Genomic DNA, 17,669 nt, shown 5'->3' with positions numbered 1-17,669 from the left:
CATGCCCAGAGCCACGGGCAGCTGGAGGTGAGGGTGACAGAGGGCTGCTGGCATCCTGTTCCTCTCAGGGCTGTTCGATGGAGAGTGGCAACTCCCTTTACCCTTCTTCCTATCCCAGTGGTTTTAGGGCTTCACTTGAAATGTCTTGGCCATGGCTGGAGGCAGAACAAAGCCCTGAGCCAAGCATGCTGCCAGGAACCTCAGGAAATCTCCCCCCATCAGCATTTTTCTCTCTGGCAGGCACTACTCCCACTCGCGCTTCCCGAGCGCGCTTGGATGGAACAGACAAACAGGAAGGGTGGATGTGGATAAGGGTTGTTTATTCATTGAGCAACTCCTTAAAAAACAGAAAACCCAAACATTTTTGGTAACAAATGTTAAATCTTTTCCAGATGAGGTGTGTAGCCAGGAAAAGAGGGCAAGTTCCACCTCTCACCCCAGGGAGGACGCACTGCTGGGCAGTGCTGGGGTCCAGAGCCCCTCTGTGCCCAGCCATGCTGCGAGGAGCAGCCTTTCTCTGTCCCCATGTCCCCTCAGCCACAAGCTACACCACCCTGAAACACAGTATTTACAGACCACAGATTCCCACATCACAACACTCCCTGTGCCCAACATATGGACCTGGAGCTTTAAAGGGCAGAAATAAAACCACCAAGCATCCAACCCAGACAGAAAGAAGACTCCAAAGAAACACCAAGGTTTGCACGGCAATAAAAAGATAGCCCTTCTAAAGGAGGTCAATAAATAGGAGAACTAGAAAAAATCAGTTGCTTTTTAAGTTCAGCACATAAAGCCCAGTTCCACCCCCAGTGGGTAAGGAGGAAGTGAGGGCTGTGGGAATGCACAGAGGAATGTGGCTCTCTCCCCATCAGCATGGGTTTCTCTGCCCTGGGGCTTCTCGTATTGACAAAGCTGCCCCTTGAGAGACAGATGCTACTGGCCAAAACCAGTCCCATGGTTGCCCACCAGCAGATAAACCAGGGGCATGGCAGGGGGACACAGCTGTGGGAGGAGTGAGGGGTGTTGGCGGGGGAGAAGCCAGGGAGCTCGGCTCTGCCTGGCCGCTCACCCCAGCCAACCCCCCTGGAAGGAAAACCAGTTTCTCCTGAGACATATCAATTCTACAGCGAGCATTTAAATAGCTTGAAGAAGTGCAAAAATCAGCTCAGGGATGGCAGGGTGTCCTCAGAAGCACCCTGCTCTTCAGGGAGGGGTGGGACCCTGCACCATCAGCCTGACACAGCTGCATCCTCCGACGCTGCTCCATGGCCATGGCAGAGATGCTCCAGCCTTCCTGCCACGCAGAAAACTCCAAATTTCTTGACCCCACCCCCCCACCCCCAACTCTCTTGACCTCCCAGTTGGATCCCTAAGAGTCAAAAACCTCTGGGCACCTGCCCAAGGGCTCTTCAGCAGCCACCACATTTGCATTCATGTGAGAAGGAAATATCTCTTACAATACAGGAATTCAATATATATTTGAAGTCAGTTGAGGCTGAGCCAGCCATCGCCTCCACTAACGCCAGACCAGGGCGTGGGCCAGTGCCTGCTTCCTAGTCTTGGCACCAAGACGCCCCAGCTCAGTCTCCTGGGGATTCTGAGGGGTCACTGCTTGCATCCTTGCCACCCCTTGGAGAAGAAGGGGACCCCTGCCACAGTCCCCCCACACCAGCTCATGGGGACGATGTGGGCTCCCTGTCTTCAGGCTTGTCGCTTTTGGAGGACTTTGGCTTCAGCAAGATGAACCTGTTGAGGAGGTCGGTGTCCGAGCTGGCCTGGGCACCTGCATACGCCTCCCCTGGGGACAAAACAGAGGGTGGGCTCACCTGGTGGGGACAGCTCGGGGGGCTGGAGGAGCAGGATCCCCTCGGTGTGGGGCGGGGACACTCACCAGCATAGCTGGAGGACTCGGCCATGTTCTGGGAGCCAGTGATGTGGTGCCAGTAGGCGCTGCGGGGCAGCATGGTCGTGGGCGTGCAGGGGTAGGAGAAGTGCTCAGTGCCCTTGTTCAGCAGCTGCATGGAGGGGAGGAGGGTGACACAGGGCTCCCAGAGCCTCCCCCAGCTGTGTCCCCCCTCAGCACGGGCTGGAGCTCACCCTGACGTTCTTCTCCATCTCCAGCAGGACCCTCTTGTGCTGCTCAGCGATGGCCAATGTGGCGCTGTGCACGCGCTGGTAGATCTGCTCCCCCTCCTGCGTCTGGAAGGTGTAGAGACCTTCCCCTGCGTCACACATCCTGCGGGGACAGGGCACAGGATGTCACCAGGGTCTTCAAGCCAAGGGATGGTGAACCAAACCCACCCAGATGACAGCTGGCACAGTTAGAGCTGTGCCTAGGCCCCCTTCACGGTGCTGATCTGGGACCAGAACCAGCTCCAGGCACGGGCACGCTGTACAGCCCACGGCCATCACCCCAGCCTCAGGCCTGCCCTGTGGTGATGCCAGCAGTGCCACTGCCTGCAGCATCCAGCTGGAGGAGGGCACAGAGCCGTGATCCCTGTCCTGGCAAGGTGACATCTCACCGCCCAGCCTCGAAGGTGAAGCGGGTGGCGTCGCGGCCGTAGCGGCGCAGGGAGCAGAGGGGCCAGGAGACCAGCTTCAGCCGGGGGTTGTGCGTGTCCCAGAGGTAGATGTTTTCGTGGGTGATCTGCAGCTTGCACTCGCCATAGACGTCCAGGTTGGGGCAGGGGAGGAGGAACACGTTGAACCGGTCTGGAAAGGGGAAAAAAAAAGAAAATAAAATAATCAGCGGGGGGTGCAGCGAGGCGGAGCCCCGGGCGAGCACTCCCCGCCGCGCTCACCCGTCTGCTCGCACTGCACGCCGGGCGCCAGCAGGTCGGGCTCCCCCAGGCTGATGTCGTTCAGGCGGGCGCCCAGGCACTCCACCGACAGCGTCTTGTACCACTCCTCCGCCTCCAGCTCTGCAAGGCACCACGGCAGCCCCTGGGCGACCCTGGCCACGCCGGGGTGCCGCACCCAGCACCCTGAGCCCGGCTCCCCTGGGCGCTGCCCCGCACCTGAGTCGCAGGTGAAGGTCCGGGCGGAGTCGTCGGTAAAAACGATGGCCACCGCCTGTCTCTTGGTCTCCTTGGGCAGCCGCGTGATGCACTTGACATTGCTGATCTCGGTGACCTGCAGAGGAGCTGGGGGTCACCGAGGGCTGCTCCCTGTTCCCTGCAGCACCCAGACCCTGGCACCTGCAGCGCCCAGAGCCAGCCGCATCCCCGTCCGGGCTGACAGCCACCCAGCGAGTGGGAGCTGCTCCGGCACGGGTGCCCAAGCAGCGGGCAGCACCCCGGCACCCCTCCAGCGCACCCCCTCACCTTGGGGCACCCCCGCAGGCACGCCGACTTCTCATCCGGGTACTTCTCCAGGCGCTGGGGCCCTTTGCTGGAGGATTTGCGGAAGACCAGCCAGCAGCGCCGGTAGATCTGCCGGACAGAGCGCGGCGGCCGCTCGTCCCTGTCCCCGCCACATCCCCCTGTCCCCACCCCCAGGACCCTGCCTGGTTCCGCTGACCCTGCTGGCCTGGGGACAGGAGGGGATGCTGGGGACAGGGCTATGCTGCCATCATCTGCCCCCACCCCCCCGCCAGTGCTAATTACAGAGCTTAATTAATGAACACAGACAAAGCTCCCAAGGGGACCGCTGTTCTGGCATTTCCCCGTCCCCTCTCCTACATCCCCTGCCTCTGAGGGTGGTGGGGGCACCGTCCCCAGGCATGTCCCCCCTCCCTGGATCCCGCTCCTTCTTTGTTCTCCCTAATTAGCATGAAATTACCCAGCATGCTCGTTGCTGCGGCTCCAAGCCATGGAGATGGGCGACCAAACCCCCTGACCCCCCACCTATGGGTGCTGCACTCCCACACCACCCTCATTTGCACCCAGCGGCTCCAGCCCCTCCCGGCGTGGGGCAGCCCCGGTGCCAAACTGTGCGTGCAGGGAAACTGAGGCACGGGGGGAAGGGAAGGCTCACAGACATTCCCCAAGCCCTGGGTGACCTGGGACAGGTGAACGGGTGCTACTCGGTGCAGGATTCGGCCGGTGCAGATGCTGGACCCCTGGGGCTGCTGGGTGATTTGGGTACCAACAAGTGGCCCGTCCCTGCCATCCCCCACTCCTCCGCCACCACAGCCCCCAAAAGGCTGCTTATTCACTCCCAAAACAGGGGCACAGGAAGCCACATGAGGGACCTGTCCACGTCACCTCACCGGGAAACCAGCACCCCAAATCCATGGGTGTTCCTCCCCACATCTCCCCATTCCCCAAGATCCCCACTCACCCCCAGCTTCTTGCTCTTCATCCTCACATAGCCCTGCTTGATGATGTCGTTAAAATTCGTCGCCATGGCGATGGCTCGATAGAGTAGGGGATATTTTGGGAGGGGGGGGCTGCCTTCACCTTCGCCCCCCCCTCTCCATCCTCTTCCTCCCTACCCCTCCTGTCTCACCACCGGCCCGGCTTGGTGCTAGCAGTGTCCCCCATGCTGGCTGGAAAAGAGAAATGACAGATCGACGGGTGACATCTTCCTCGTCCTCCTCCCCCTCCTCCTTGTCGTCCTCCTCCTCCTCCTCCTTCCCCTCCTCCTCCTCCTCCTCCTCCTCTTCCTCCTCCCTTCGCTGCCTGAACCATCCGAGTGGAACAGTCCGGTGTTAACCCCTGCCAGCACGGCGGAGCCAGGGTGGCACAGACAAGACAAGTGGTCAGTCCCCTGCCGCCAGCTCCAACATGTGTCCGGGGGACACCCGCAGCAGACCTCGCCCGCAGGTCTCCATCACCCCTCGCACTCCCCTCCTTCCTCCCAGCTGCTCGCTTGGGCAGCAACATGGCCCCGGCCCTTGGCACGGGCTGGTTCAGCGGGAACGGCCAGGCCGGCTCTGCTCCGGGGTGTTTCAGCTGGCACCGGGTGCCAGGGGGACCCGGGCTCCCAACCTAGCAGCCCCGGAGTCACCCAGCCTCTCTCCGGCCCTGCCGGGGCTCGGCCTCGCTCAGCCCGCTCCCTGCTGGTTCCCACCGTGGGACCAGCTGGGGACCAGGCTCCTTTCCCAGGCGGAGTCCCAGGTGGGAGGCAGTAACCCAGGACACAGCACAGGGCCATCCCCGGGATGCTCCTCCATGCCAGCGGTGCCCAGAGCCCAGCCCCGCGGGGCATCCCGCCGGGACAGCGCCCTGGGGACCCCCGCTGTCCGAGAGGTGACAAATCCCCCGCGCCCCATCCCCATCACCCACCCCCGCACACGGGCACCCCGAGGGAGCTCCGAGCTGCTGGGGGGCTCCTCCTGCCCGCTCCCCCCGAGCTGTCACCGCGGCCCCCGACCCCCAGCCCCATCACAGCCCGCTCTCCCACCGGGACGTCCCTCCGGGCGTTGTCACCTCCCGGCCCTTCGCCCCCGACGCTTGTCAGCCCAAAGCTCGCTCAAGCCCCGCTCCTGCGCCCCCCGCTCCCCCGCCGGTCCCGCCGCCTTACCCCGCTCCCGGTGCGAGCGGAGCCGCCGCGTCCTGCGAGCCCCGGAGCCGCTCGGTCCCGCCCCGCCCGGCCCCGCCCCGGTGCCCTCCCTCCGCCCCGGTGCCCTCCCTCCGCCCCGGGCTGCCCAACCGGAGCCACCACCGGCCGCCCTGCACGGAGAATTCCATCGTTCGGCTTCAGAGCCAGCACCCCGCAGCGAGGGGCGGCGGCGGCGGCCTCGTGTCCGTCCCTCGGCTCAGGTGTCACCGCGTCCCCGCTCCGTGCCCCCCAAACTGGTTTCTAGCCCCTCGCTAAAACTGCCCCCAGGCACCCCCACCCCCGCGGCCTCACTTGTTGGGCTATAAAAATATGAATAATGGCTGGAAATAAAAGGGCATTAAAAAAAAAAAAAAACCATGAGCAGCAAAGAGCTGCGCTTTTAGCCAATCAATTAAAAGGCAGAGCGAGGGGATTAGCTCACCGAAATATTAATTTTTAATGAGGTTGTGTCTGAGCGCCTCCAAAGCCCCCAAGGCCCTGTGCTGGATTGAAGGGGGCTGGGCTGAAGGGGCTGTGCTGGGCTGATCAGCACCCTCAGGTGAGCACCTCTGCACCTCCCCAGGGTGAGCACCTCTGGGTGAACACCTCTCACTGCCCAGGCCCAGGGACAGCTTTACCCTGCACTGGGCTGGTCTCCAGGCATGGGGACAGGGATGCCAGGGGGTGACATCCAGGTCTGTGAGTGCCTGGTGAAGAAATGCTGATTTTCTATGATATGTCCCCTCCCCACCCTCACCCCTGTGGGGACAGACCAGCAGCTCACACCACCACCAGAGCCTGGGCCCATCTGGGCTCTGTATTTATAATAAAAAATCATATACAAATACATACATATATATAATATATATAAAAAGAAGTGGGCAGTTTGTGGCTGCCAAGCTTGGTGCCTCTCTTTGCTTGTGCCTCCTGCTCCTGGGCTGCTCAGTGATGCTGGCTTCAGTGGCCACATCAGCGTTCCAGGAGATGCCAGTGGCCGAAGGCGCATCCAGTACTGTCCAAGCAGCAGCAGGTTTTGGAGCACCCTGGGGCAAATTTCTCCCCACCGCTCTGTGCCTCAGTTTCCCCATCTACACAAGCATCACCGCACAGCTGGGCCCCGCGGCGAGATGCACTTGAAGGCAGAGCACTGATGTGGCACGTCCTGCGGTGGTGGCACTGGCCCTGGGCTCTAGGGCACCTGTATCTGCAGGTCCTCGTCCTCGTCGGGGTCGCTGGTGCCGTCCCCGTTGTCGTCGGCGCCGAAGCGGGCGCTGCGCATCTTGCCGAAGAGCGGGGCGCTCTGCTGGCGCCGCAGCCTGCGAGGGACACCTGCTGCCAGGGGGCTGCCAGCACGGCCCTGGGGGCCCCATTGCCTGCACCCCTGCAGCATGACTGCACCCCGGAGAGATCCCTCCCTGCAGCCCTGACCAAGCTGTGGGTGCAGGATGAGCCCGCGCAGCCCGGGGCCGGCACGGAGCTGGGAGCTGGGGATGGTGCTCGGCACAACCAGGGCACAGGCCAAACCCCTCCGTGGCTGTGCTGGGCAGCACAGACCCAGCCAGGACTGCAGAGAAGGGAGGTGTCAGCCCCCTAAACTGAGGAACCCTCAAAACCCCCAGGAGTCCCCATTCCCAGGAGCCTGTGGTAGTTTTAGCTCTTGCCCTTGTGTGAAAATTCATCAAGGAAATTTTATGAATCAAATTTGAAATCCAAAGGCCAAGGATCCAGTGAGATCCAACCAGTCCACCACACTTTACTGGAAAGCATGAATTATTTAGGGTTGAGTGCACAGGGAGTCTGGGGGGGCCTATGAATCCTCCATTATGCTTCCATGATTTAATGCAGATGTCCCAATAAAATAAAGGATGATTATAAACACCCCCCCAGCGCCTCCTGGAGCCACGGCATCGATCCCACGGCCATTTCAGCTATTTACTGCTGGAGAGGCAAAGCAGGGCTGGGGAAAGTTTTAAGGGCAAGAAAACTCAGCTCCCACCTCCCCAAACTGGTGGGGGATGCCAGGAGCCTGCCTGGCCATGGGTACCTGTGAGTGCAACCTCAAGCAGCACAAAACTGAGCTGTGCTGGTCTCTGGGCAGCCTTGTGCTGGTTTAACCGGGAGGTGAATGTCCCCCAGATCAAGGTGGGGTGAAGACTGCCCCGAGGAGGCTGTGCCCCTCCCGAGGATGTCAGAGGCACTCGGGCCATGCTGAGCCCGGGCTTCAACCAGGCAGCTGCTGGCTGAGGGATGGTGGCAAGGAGAACATCGTCCCCTCCTGGCTGGTGCCCACGTGGCTCACCCAGCCCCTGCTCACCGTGACTGCAGATGCTCCAGCTGCACCTGGAAGCTCTCGCTCTGCTCCGTCTGCTCGTCCAGAGACCGCTGCAGCTTCCGCGTCTGGTTGTGGGCCTCATCCAGCTGTGGGATGGGATGGGATGGGATGAGGTGGGATGGGATGGGATGGGATGGGATGGGATGGGATGGGATGGGATGGGGCTGTTGACAGCTGTGTAGGGAGCAGAACAGCTCCCTGACCTCCTCCACCAGCATGAGCTTTCCCACCTCATCCTCGGCTTGGGCCAGCTCCTTCTTCAGCTCCTCCACCCTCAGGCGCAGCTTCTTCACCTCTCCCTCGTGCTGCTCCACGCGGCGGTTGGCATGGGCCAGCTCAGCCATCTTCTCCTGGTACTGCTTCTTCAGCTTGGTGTGGATGTGCTTCAGGTCGGCCAGCTCCTGTGGTGGGCATGGGGAGGGGGCTGAGCAGGGGACAGCCACCCCCACCACTGGGTGTCCCCTCCTCCCTCCCCAGGGATCTCTCCCATTGCCCCACCCCATGACCCAGGAGCTGATGGGGTCACCACCATCCCTTGAAGGGTGATGGCAAAATTTGGGCATGAGGGAGTCCCTGGGGAGGCTGAGCCCCACAAGAGTCACCCAGGGATGCGGTGGTGGGGGACACCACTCCTGTGGCACCTTGTTCTTCTCGAAGAGCTCAGCCTGGATGGTTTTGAGGTCAGTGTCCAGGGCGCTGGCTGTCTGGCGCCGCTTGCGAGCCAGCACCTCCTCCAGGTCCTCGATCTGTGCCCGCAGCTTCTTGTTCTCCCGCTCCAGGTTGAGCTTCTCCGTCTCCAGCCGCTCCCGCCGGCCCCACTCGGCCGCGTTCTCTGCCTGCAGCCGCTCCATCTGGGACAGGGGCACGGGGTGGCTGGGGGCAGCAGGACCCCCCTCGCTGCCCCCTTTGCTCCCCGTGCTGGGGTTTGGCCTCACCTCTGCACGCAGCTCAGCCAGTTTCTTGTCCATGCTGGAGCGAGCACCCAGCTCATCCTCCAGGTCCTCGGAGATGCGCCCCAGCTCGTCCTGATGAATCTCCTTCAGGATGTTGAGCTGTGGAGGGACATGGCACCAAAGGGGGCTGGGAACGCCCACCTTCCCCCTGAGCCTTGCCCACATCCACCCAACCTCTATAGATGGACCCAATGCTTCAATAGCATTGAAGACCCTGAACAAGCAACCTGGAGTTGGGGAAGTGGCTGTGGGCCACCATGCCCATCAGGATGTGCCACCCTGTGAGGGACAGGCCACCCCTGGGGCACCTCGCTCACCTGCTTCATCACCTCCTGCTTGTTCTTGTTGAGCTCCTCGTACTTGATCTTCCACTGGCTGAGCTCTCCCTCCAGCTTCTCAATGTTCTTGCTGAGCGCCAGCTTGTCCCTGGGGAGAGGCAATGACAGTGACAGACTGCAGGACCCATGCTCATGCCATCCCAGTGGGGACCAGGCTGCTATCAGCTGGCACTCTCAAGGATGATGCCCAAGCACTCACTCCCTCTCCTTGAGCAGCACTTTTTGGGACTCATCCAGCCGGAGCTTCAGGGCGGTGACTTTGGTGGCGTCCTCCTCCGCGGCGCTGACGTCCTCCCAGAGCAGGCGGCTCCGCTCCTGGCGGCTGAAGGAGGCCCGGGGGCCCCGCTGCTCCCAGCTCTCGTCCTGCTTGCTCGTCAAGATGTTTTCCATCAGCTCCAGCTCCTGTGGCGCCGTGGGTGGCCCAGCACAGGGGACAGGGTCAGAGGGCTCCCCAGCCCCTGCAGCACCCAGCCCTCGCCCCATCACCAAGAGCACCTCTCCCTCTGTCCCCCAGGGATCCCCTGAGGCTGATGAAGAGGGACTTGCCCTCCAAGGGGAGCTCCCACACATCACCACATGCTGCTGCCAGCTCCTTGCCATGCTGGAAATCTGGTATCAAAAAATTTAAAATCAATTTATGACACCGATCTCACCCAGGACTGCCACATGGGTGACCTTCTACCAGGCGCTCTGAGTGCACAGTGAATGAGCTACAGGGTGTTCCAGGGGACAGGATGTCCCTGGGGACCAAGTGTGGAGCCCGTGGGGGATGCCCACATTAGTCTCAGATTTGTCACTTGGCAGCTGTGCTGTCAGGTGGACTGAACTGTCACAGCACAGCACCCCGAGCAGTGACTTCTGTGCTGTGACAGAGCTAACAGCAGCAGAGGAGGGATGGCTGCAGCACCTGGGACAATCCTGGAGGTGGCTTTGCTGGTGTGCCTCCCCACTTCCTCCTCCTTCTCCTTCCTTCAGCAAAAACCCCTGCCAGAAGCCCATATGGACACCCAGACAATCAGGCCATGGCTGGGAGATGCCACCAGCACTGCCAATGTCACCATCCCCTGTACTGGCACAGTGAATTTTGCCTAGTGCCTCCAAAGGGAAAACTCCAGGAAAGGGACTGGTGCCAGTGCCAAGGTGATCTCTCTGCAGGGGGCTGTGATGGCTCTGGATCTCCTCATGACGCTGCTCTGAGGACTCTGATCTCCCCAGTGCTGTTCCAAGAGGGATCTGACTGTCCTGTAATGCTCCAAGAGGGGGCTGAGCCCAAAGTGATGCTTGGAGGGGTCTGACACCCCCCATACCAATCCAAGAGGGGTCTGACCACCCTGTACTGCTGAGAGGGGTCTGGCCCTGCCAACCCTGCCCCAAGAGCAGTCCCCCCACACTTTACAGGACAGGCAGTGGTGCTTTGGGGGTGCACGTGGGCAGCAGACGAGGATGAGGAGCTCCCCTGTTCCCTGCCAGCCCCGCACCCCCACCTTGGCTTTTGGGGGCACCTCAGCGCCCACATCCCGCACGGGCTCTTCTTGCTCAGGGCCGGCGTCCCCCTCTGCTCCGTCGGCGGGCGGGCTGCCGGCGCTGCCCGGTGCCGGTGCCGGTGCCCGCGGCGGGGCCGGGCGGGGCCGGGATCACGGGAACGGGCGGAAGGGACGCCCCCTGCGCTCGTCGGGCCGCTCGCGGTCGCGGTCGCGGCGCAGGCTGGCCAGCTCCTTGGTGAGCGCCTCCAGCCGGTGCCGCAGCTGCCGCACCTCCTCCCGGGCCCGGTTGCGCTCGGCTCGCACCTTGCTCCACTTCTCACGCCAGTTGGCCGTGCAGTCCGACCACCAGCGCATCGTCTTCTCCATCTGCGCCGCCCGCGCCCGCGCCTCCTCCAGCTCCCGCAGCCGCAGCTCCTCCCGCCCTTCCCAGTCCCCTTCCAGCAGCGCCGGCGGGGGCCCGGGCGAGGGTGTCCCGCTGGGGGGGGACGGGGAGGGCTCGGGGGCCAGCAGGGCCAGCAGGGAGCCCCCCGGCAGCGGCGGGGAGCCGGCCAGGCGCGACGCCCCGCTCTGGCTCATGGCGGGGCTCCCCTAGGGCATGGCCGTGTCACCGTGTCACCGTGCTGCGCCCAGGGACCTGCGGGAGACACCGGGGGTCAGCTGGGGACGGCGGGGGGAAGGGGCGGCAGGGGCACGGCTCCTGGTTTTGGGGAGCGGCACACTGAGTGATGATATCCCCGGGATGGACCCTAGCCAGGCCCTCGGTCGGACTCTGGCAATGTCCCCAGCCAGGTCCCAGCTGGCAGCCCCAGCCAGATCCCCAGGGAAGACACCAGAGAGGTCCCCAGTGAGGACCACAGCCCGCAGCCCAGCCGCTGGCATCTGTCTCAGCTTGGCTCTGCAGGCACCTCTGGCAGCGCACCACAACGGAGGGAAGACATCGACGTGTTATTCGCATGATGTCATCCGCATGAGGTCATTGATGACATCATCATCTGCGAGCCTCCAATATCATCCCTGGTGCCGGAGTTGGGGTACTCAGCTGCACCCCAGCAGCTCCAGCGAGGGTGACAGCCCGGATCCGGCGCCAGCAGAGCAGGAACAGCTCCGGAAGGAGAGCGGAGCTGCTGGGTTGGCGTGGCAGCAGGACGTGTCCAGGGGTGGATGTGCTCGCCGATGGTGCCACAACAAAGGGCCGGGGCTGAGTGTCCCCATCCCGGCATGGACCTCACATCCCGTCCTGGATCTCACACCCGGCGCGGCCAGGCGGGCAAACCGCCCCAGGAAACCTCAATGGGAGGCTGCTGCGCGTCCTAATGGGATAAGTACAGGCTCCAGCCGCGGCTGCCCGCAGCCCGGCAGGTTCCTGGGACGGTGCAGCCCAGACCTGCTGCCAAATCCGGCTGGGCTGGGAGAGCCAGTGCTGGAGCAGCGGGAACAGAGGCCGATGGCAGTTCTGGGATTTGCATGGGAGAAAGAACTAAATTTTCTGGTGGTATTTGCTGAAATGGTGAACTTTTGCTAAAACTCAGCAGCAAGGCCAGGCCCGTGCTCTGTCGGCTGCTCCTGGAGGAATCCCAGGCATTGTCAGCACCCGGCACAAGCAGCGCCCACGGGAGCACAGACGCTGCATCAGCGCCCACGGAAACCCCACGGAACGCATGCAGAGAACCGGCAACCATGCAGCACCCACGGGGAGCACGAGTGGACACAGGCACCCCTGGAACATCCCCGGGGAGCACGTGTGGAGCACGAACACCCACGGGACACCCGCGGGAAGCGCGCGTGGCTCACGGACACCCCCGGAACACCGCGGGAAGCACGCGTGGCCCACGGACACCGGCGGGAAGCACGCGTGGGTCCCGGGCACGGGCGGATCGCGCCCCCTCCCCGCGGGGCCGCCCCGCTCTCCGCATTGGCGCCGGGCTCCGTCACTCACCCGCCGCGGCCCGGGCGGCGGGAGCCCCGCATTCCTCCGCTCCGCCGGAATTCCTGCCGCTCCGGCCGGGAGGCACGGGCTGCCCGCTCGGACACGCGTGTGCCCGGCCGGGCCCGTGCCCGTGGCTGCGCGCACGCTGTGCCCCGGGGCGTGGGGACATGGGGGGGACGCGGGGCAGCGTGGCCGCGCAGTGTCTGCATCCCCACACACACCCGTGCTGGATCCCTCCTGGCCAAGCGGCAAAACCCCAAACCACCATTTTGCCCCTGGCTCTTTCCCTTTGCTGGATGTCTTTCAGACAAAAAACTGGGAAATGCTAGCGGCCAGGAGGGTTTGGAGTCGATGCCATGGGACACCAACTTTTTCTCCTCCAGGATCGCGCGAGGCAGGGAAAACCAAATCAAATTAAAGCAAAACTTCTTTCCAAGATCGGAATTTTTTTTTTCCAGCTGGAAACAGCCCCAAAAAGCTGGAGGCGAGGGATGCTTTCCTCTCCTACGCCCCTATCCCAGCGTCTTGTGCCAGGGGGACCGGCGCCGTCTCTCGCAGCCGGTGAAGCGATTTTGCAGGCGGTTTGGCCAGAGCTGCGGGTGCGTGGTTGCGGCTTTAACCCGCTCCCGGCACTAAAACCGGCAGAGTTTTTTCCAAGTCTTTACTGTTTGCTTGGACGTGCGTGTCTTGGTGACACCAGCAGGCTCGAGGATGCATTGCAGCATGCTGGGATTTGTGGGGTTTACCCTTGCAAAAATCAAACCTCCTTGGTCTGGGGCGTGTCACCGAAAGATGTGGCCAGCGACCCGCTTCTGTGGTCCAAGCATCATCATCCTGGCACCCTTCTCCTCTAGTTCTGGGTTTCCAGCCTGGCCATGGCCAGCAGGCACCCTCAAATCTGTTCCCAAGGAGCCCCCATTTGGGACAGACTGAAGGAGATGGTTGCCCTAGGCCATGAGCTGAGACCCAGAAATGTTGCACGAGTGGCTGCAGGCGCTGGGCAAGCACAGCGTGGCACTGCTGCCCCACAATGAGCACTGGGGTGGCTGAGTCACCCCTGCTCCCCACAGCTCTGCCCACGGCCACATCCCTGCAGCTGCACCCAGCAGCCAAGATGAAGCACAAAATGAAGCCTTTTGGGGCAAACCTAACCATTTTGGGTAAAAAAAAGACCTTTGTTCCCTCAGCTAGGCCAGCTGCATTGCTGAGAGCTGTGCTGTGGTGACTGGGGGTGTCATGGGGAATGCTGGCTCCATCCTGGCAATCACATCAAACTGTGGTATCACAGGATCAGACTATCTTGAGTTCAACGGGACATAAGAAACACTGAGTCCAACTCCCTGCTCCTTGCAGAACAACCTGGAAACAAACTGTGTGACTAAGAACGTCACCCAGATACTCCCTAACTCTGCCAGGGATGCCATGACCTCTTCTCTGGGGAGCCTCTCCCTGTGCCTGACCTCAATGAAAAGCCTTTTCCTAATGTCCAAACTAAACTGCCCCTGAAGCAACTCCATTCCACCTCCTGCGTCCTTTCACAGAGAGTGGAGATCAGCACCCCGTGCCCCCCAGGAATCCCTGGCACCCTGCATTTCCCAGGCGGGCTGGGCACAGCACAGAGTGCAGACACGGCGAGGATGCCAGGCACAGCTGGCACCGCGGGCATCCCGGAGAGTTTGAGTGCCCTGACCCTGGGCACAGAACTGGGGCTAAAAGCCGAATCTCCGGGTGGTGGGAGCTGCTGCTGGGGGGCTGCAGCTCGGGTCCCTTGGGTGCTGCAGCCCGGGGACCACGGCTGTCCCCCTGCCCGTGGTCTCTGTGTTTGGATTGCCCGTGTGGGTCTGCTCCGCTCGGACCCCGCCGTGTGGCGGGTGCAGGTCCCACTAGATGGCACAAGGACCGCAGGAATGGTCCCACATCGGGAACAATGCTCGAGCGGGGACGGCCGGTGGCGGTGAGCGGTGCCGAAGTGTCCCCTGGCTAATGGCAGGGGACCTCTGAGCCCCCTGAGGAGCTGCCACTGCGCGTCTCACCAGGCACGGCCGAAAGCGGGGGGTGTCCGGCTGCATCCCCCAAATCCCTTTGGTGCCAGCACGGCTGCAGCCTGGCAGGAGCGGCGGTACGGCTGGGGCATCCCCAAACCATCCGACCCTGGGTTTTCACCCACGACAGCATCACGCTAGAAGTTCTTCCTCTCGCCCCAAATCCAGCGCTGGGGTGGAGGCCCCCTGCAGCCCTGGGGCGGCAGGAAAATAGTGAGCGGGGCTTTGTCTTGGCATCGGGCAGACGAGTTTGGGTGGAGGAGAGGATGGGAAGTGAGTAAGTGATACTCGGCTTTCCTCCCTCTCTCACTGAGGAAGGCAGAGCCAAGCAGAACTCCTAAAGCTGACCCAACACTTTCGGGGTTGAAGCAATCCCTGTGGAAATGAATAGCCAGGACAAATTGCAAGGACTGAACCCATCGGCTGGCGGCAGCGAGCCGGTCCTGAGCCCGCATAAACCAGGCATCACCTGGAAATGTTACCGCGGTTTTATTCTCCTGATGCCTGAGGTTTTGGAGCTGCACTTCCCACTCTCCCTGCTGGAATGCAGACCAGCGTCGCAGCATGGCAAATCCGCCCGTGGTGACATCGGGGTGCCACCTCACCCGCAGGGCGAGCCGGGGAGGTGCCATCAGCGGGTGCTGCCCGTTTCTGGCCCGGTGGCAGGGACACGCTGCCCATCTCTGCCGAGCGACGTTTCCCTTTCTGGCTCCTTCCCGCTTCTGGACAGCGAAGGAAGCCCGGGGCTGTTCTTTGTTCCAGGCACAAAGGGCAGCCGCGCTCCCGTCAGCGCCGGACAAAGGCCGGTCCCGCCGGGGCTCCGTGCCCTCCCGCGGCCCCCGCCGTGCCCGCGGCTCGCAGGCGATGAGCTGTGCATGGCTCACCGCTCCGGCGGTGACTGCAGCCATTCACTGAGAGCCCCGCGGGCTTGGGGAGGTGCCAAGAGCCCGACATTCCCCCATGAGCCCCGCCGTGCGAGAGTCACATCGCAGCGCTTTCCGTGCCCTTCTCCCCATCTCCGCACTTGGGGGGCTGTGGTGTGAGTCACTCTGGCTGCCACACAACCACCTTGCTCCGGTATCCGGGGGTGCTTGCGAAACAATCACTCGGTGATTGCCTCCTGGCAGCGGGAACAGCATCGCTGGGTGCTCCCCAGGGAGCTGCACCTTTGGGGACCGCTGGGACAGGCTGGTTCTTGGGCAGCCGAGCCCGCTGCTGGTGCCCAGGGCTCACCCTTTTCCCACCCTGCCGCACCAGGAGCAGGGTTGGAGCACTCCCCAGGCCCGGGTTGGGATCAAGTCTCCCACCCCCAGTGCCACGGTGCCAGGCTGGCTCCATCCAGCACCCGGGCATGGGCAGGAAGGGGCGTGGGCGCTGTAATCTTCTCAAGGAGAAATGGTGCCACTTACCTTTCTGGGCACCTTACCTGGCAGGAAGCCAGGGCCAGGCTGCTGGAGAGGTTGTGCCATCCTTTTCTCCCCAGCAGAGGAGGGTTGGTAGCACCACGGTGCCCTCAGGCTCCAGAGCCACCCTTGGCTCCAGTGGCAAAGCTGTGGAATTACAGCAAATGCTACAGATTTTGGAAAAAAAAAAAACAACCAAACAAAAAAACCCCAAAAAACCAAACAAAAAACCCCCCAAAACCCAAAACAACAACAACAAAAACCAACCCCCCAAAACAAACAAACAAAAACCCCAAAAAAACCACAAAAACCAAAACCAACCAACCCCCCCAAAAAACAAACAAAAAAACCCCCCAAAACCAAAACAACAACAACAAAAACCAACCCCCCAAAACAAACAAACAAACAAACAAACAAACAAACAAAAACCAGCCAGGAAAACCACTAAATCCACGTGGGAAATGGAAGGTTTGGAGAAGACCTTGGCTCCATTTTGGGATCTGCTTTTGGGACTTGTCTTCTGGGGAGCTGATGAGCCCAGTTACTGCATCCCATGGGAGCATCCTCACCTGGTGCTTGTGCAGACACCCCCAGGGACCAATTTTCCCCCAGACTTCCCCGACATCACCGGGGGTTTATTTGCAAAGCCGAGCCTAAACAAATAATCCGTGTTTGTTGCTGTGCCTACGGGCTCGGGTTTTACTGCCCTGGCACCTGCTGTGTCGCTGTTATCGTTGAGGGAGAAATCCCGACGTGGGGTGGGGTGTTCCCACCTCCCCACCGGAGGTTTTCCCAGGAGGAAGGCTCAGGGAGGTGCAGCAGCAGCAGGGGGGGAGCAGGAGCACCCGCAGCCGCTCAGAGGTACTGGGGCACTCCCCAGGATCACCGCCCTCCGAGACCCCCAAGGCTCTCCTGGCATCGCCCACCAGATTCGGATGAGAGATCTTGGGCCATTCCCTCCCACCACCCCCTTCTGCTTCCTCATCCTCATCCTCCTCCATCCACAGGAGCTGAGCCCTGGTTATTTTGCTGGTGCCATCCAAGAGCCTTTGAGGGGTCTGGGCACCCTGGCAGCTCTTGGCAGCGGGGCTGGCACAGCCCTGGGCTGCAGACGCCTCCAGGGCTCCCCTGCCCACGCGTTGTCTCCCCTGCTTGGCAGCGCCTGGTGCGACGTGCCCTTTCCTGCCTGAGCCCGCCCCTCCCGCCCGCCGCCGGAGCCTTGAGGAGCTTTTAGGAAGATTTAGGGCTTTCAGAGGATTTTGGAAGTCTCAGGGTTCTTTTGGAGCTTTTAGGAAATTGAAGGGGGCTTAGGAACTTTAGGGCTTTTTGGGAACTTTTGGGGCTTTTAGGAACTTTTTAAGAGGTTTAGACACTCTTAGGGCTTTTAGGAACTTCAAGGACATTCAGGAACTTTTAGGGTTTATGGGTTTTTAGGGCATTTGGGATGTTGTAGGGTTTTCGGGACATTTTAGGGCTTTAGGAGCTTTCAGGATCTTTTAGGACTTTCAGGAACTTTAAGCATATTTAGGCGCTTTGATGGATTTGGGAGCTCTTAAGACTCTTAAGAAGTTGTAGGACTTTAATAGGAATTCCCCAGTTTGAGCAATAAACCCTTATCGGGCCGAGCCCAAGGGCAAATGTCCCTTCCAAGAGACAACACAAGGATTTCCTCCCTCTTCGTGCTCAGGCAGTGTCTTTGAAGGTCT

General features: G+C 61.6%; 2 protein-coding genes across 2 annotated transcripts; both read right to left on the bottom strand.

Moving 5' to 3' along the window:
• Positions 1 to 299: 299 nt before the first annotated feature.
• DOK4 (docking protein 4) lies at positions 300 to 5,531 on the bottom strand. The gene is made up of 9 exons (XM_039721251.1): positions 5,467 to 5,531; positions 4,282 to 4,489; positions 3,324 to 3,431; positions 3,018 to 3,132; positions 2,802 to 2,921; positions 2,523 to 2,712; positions 2,098 to 2,236; positions 1,892 to 2,015; positions 300 to 1,798 (listed from the first exon to the last, which is right to left on the bottom strand). Exons 2-9 carry the CDS (start codon positions 4,345 to 4,347, stop codon positions 1,674 to 1,676), a joined length of 987 nt encoding a protein of 328 aa, XP_039577185.1. The 5' UTR covers positions 4,348 to 4,489; positions 5,467 to 5,531; the 3' UTR covers positions 300 to 1,673.
• A 751-nt stretch (positions 5,532 to 6,282) lies between these two features.
• CCDC102A (coiled-coil domain containing 102A) lies at positions 6,283 to 11,426 on the bottom strand. Its single transcript, XM_039721510.1, has 9 exons — positions 10,775 to 11,426; positions 10,592 to 10,732; positions 9,307 to 9,509; positions 9,087 to 9,195; positions 8,752 to 8,868; positions 8,458 to 8,667; positions 8,047 to 8,217; positions 7,799 to 7,902; positions 6,283 to 6,800 (listed from the first exon to the last, which is right to left on the bottom strand). Exons 1-9 carry the CDS (start codon positions 11,165 to 11,167, stop codon positions 6,674 to 6,676), a joined length of 1,575 nt encoding a protein of 524 aa, XP_039577444.1. The 5' UTR covers positions 11,168 to 11,426; the 3' UTR covers positions 6,283 to 6,673.
• Between the last annotated feature and the right edge of the window lie 6,243 nt (positions 11,427 to 17,669).

This window comes from Passer montanus, unplaced genomic scaffold (genome assembly GCF_014805655.1).
Source record: "Passer montanus isolate IOZ18808 unplaced genomic scaffold, ASM1480565v1 scaffold45, whole genome shotgun sequence".
NCBI classification, from domain to species: Eukaryota; Metazoa; Chordata; class Aves; order Passeriformes; family Passeridae; genus Passer; species Passer montanus.
The sequence above is the reverse complement of the archived record's forward strand: the minus strand, read 5'-3'. Positions and strand labels throughout refer to the sequence as shown.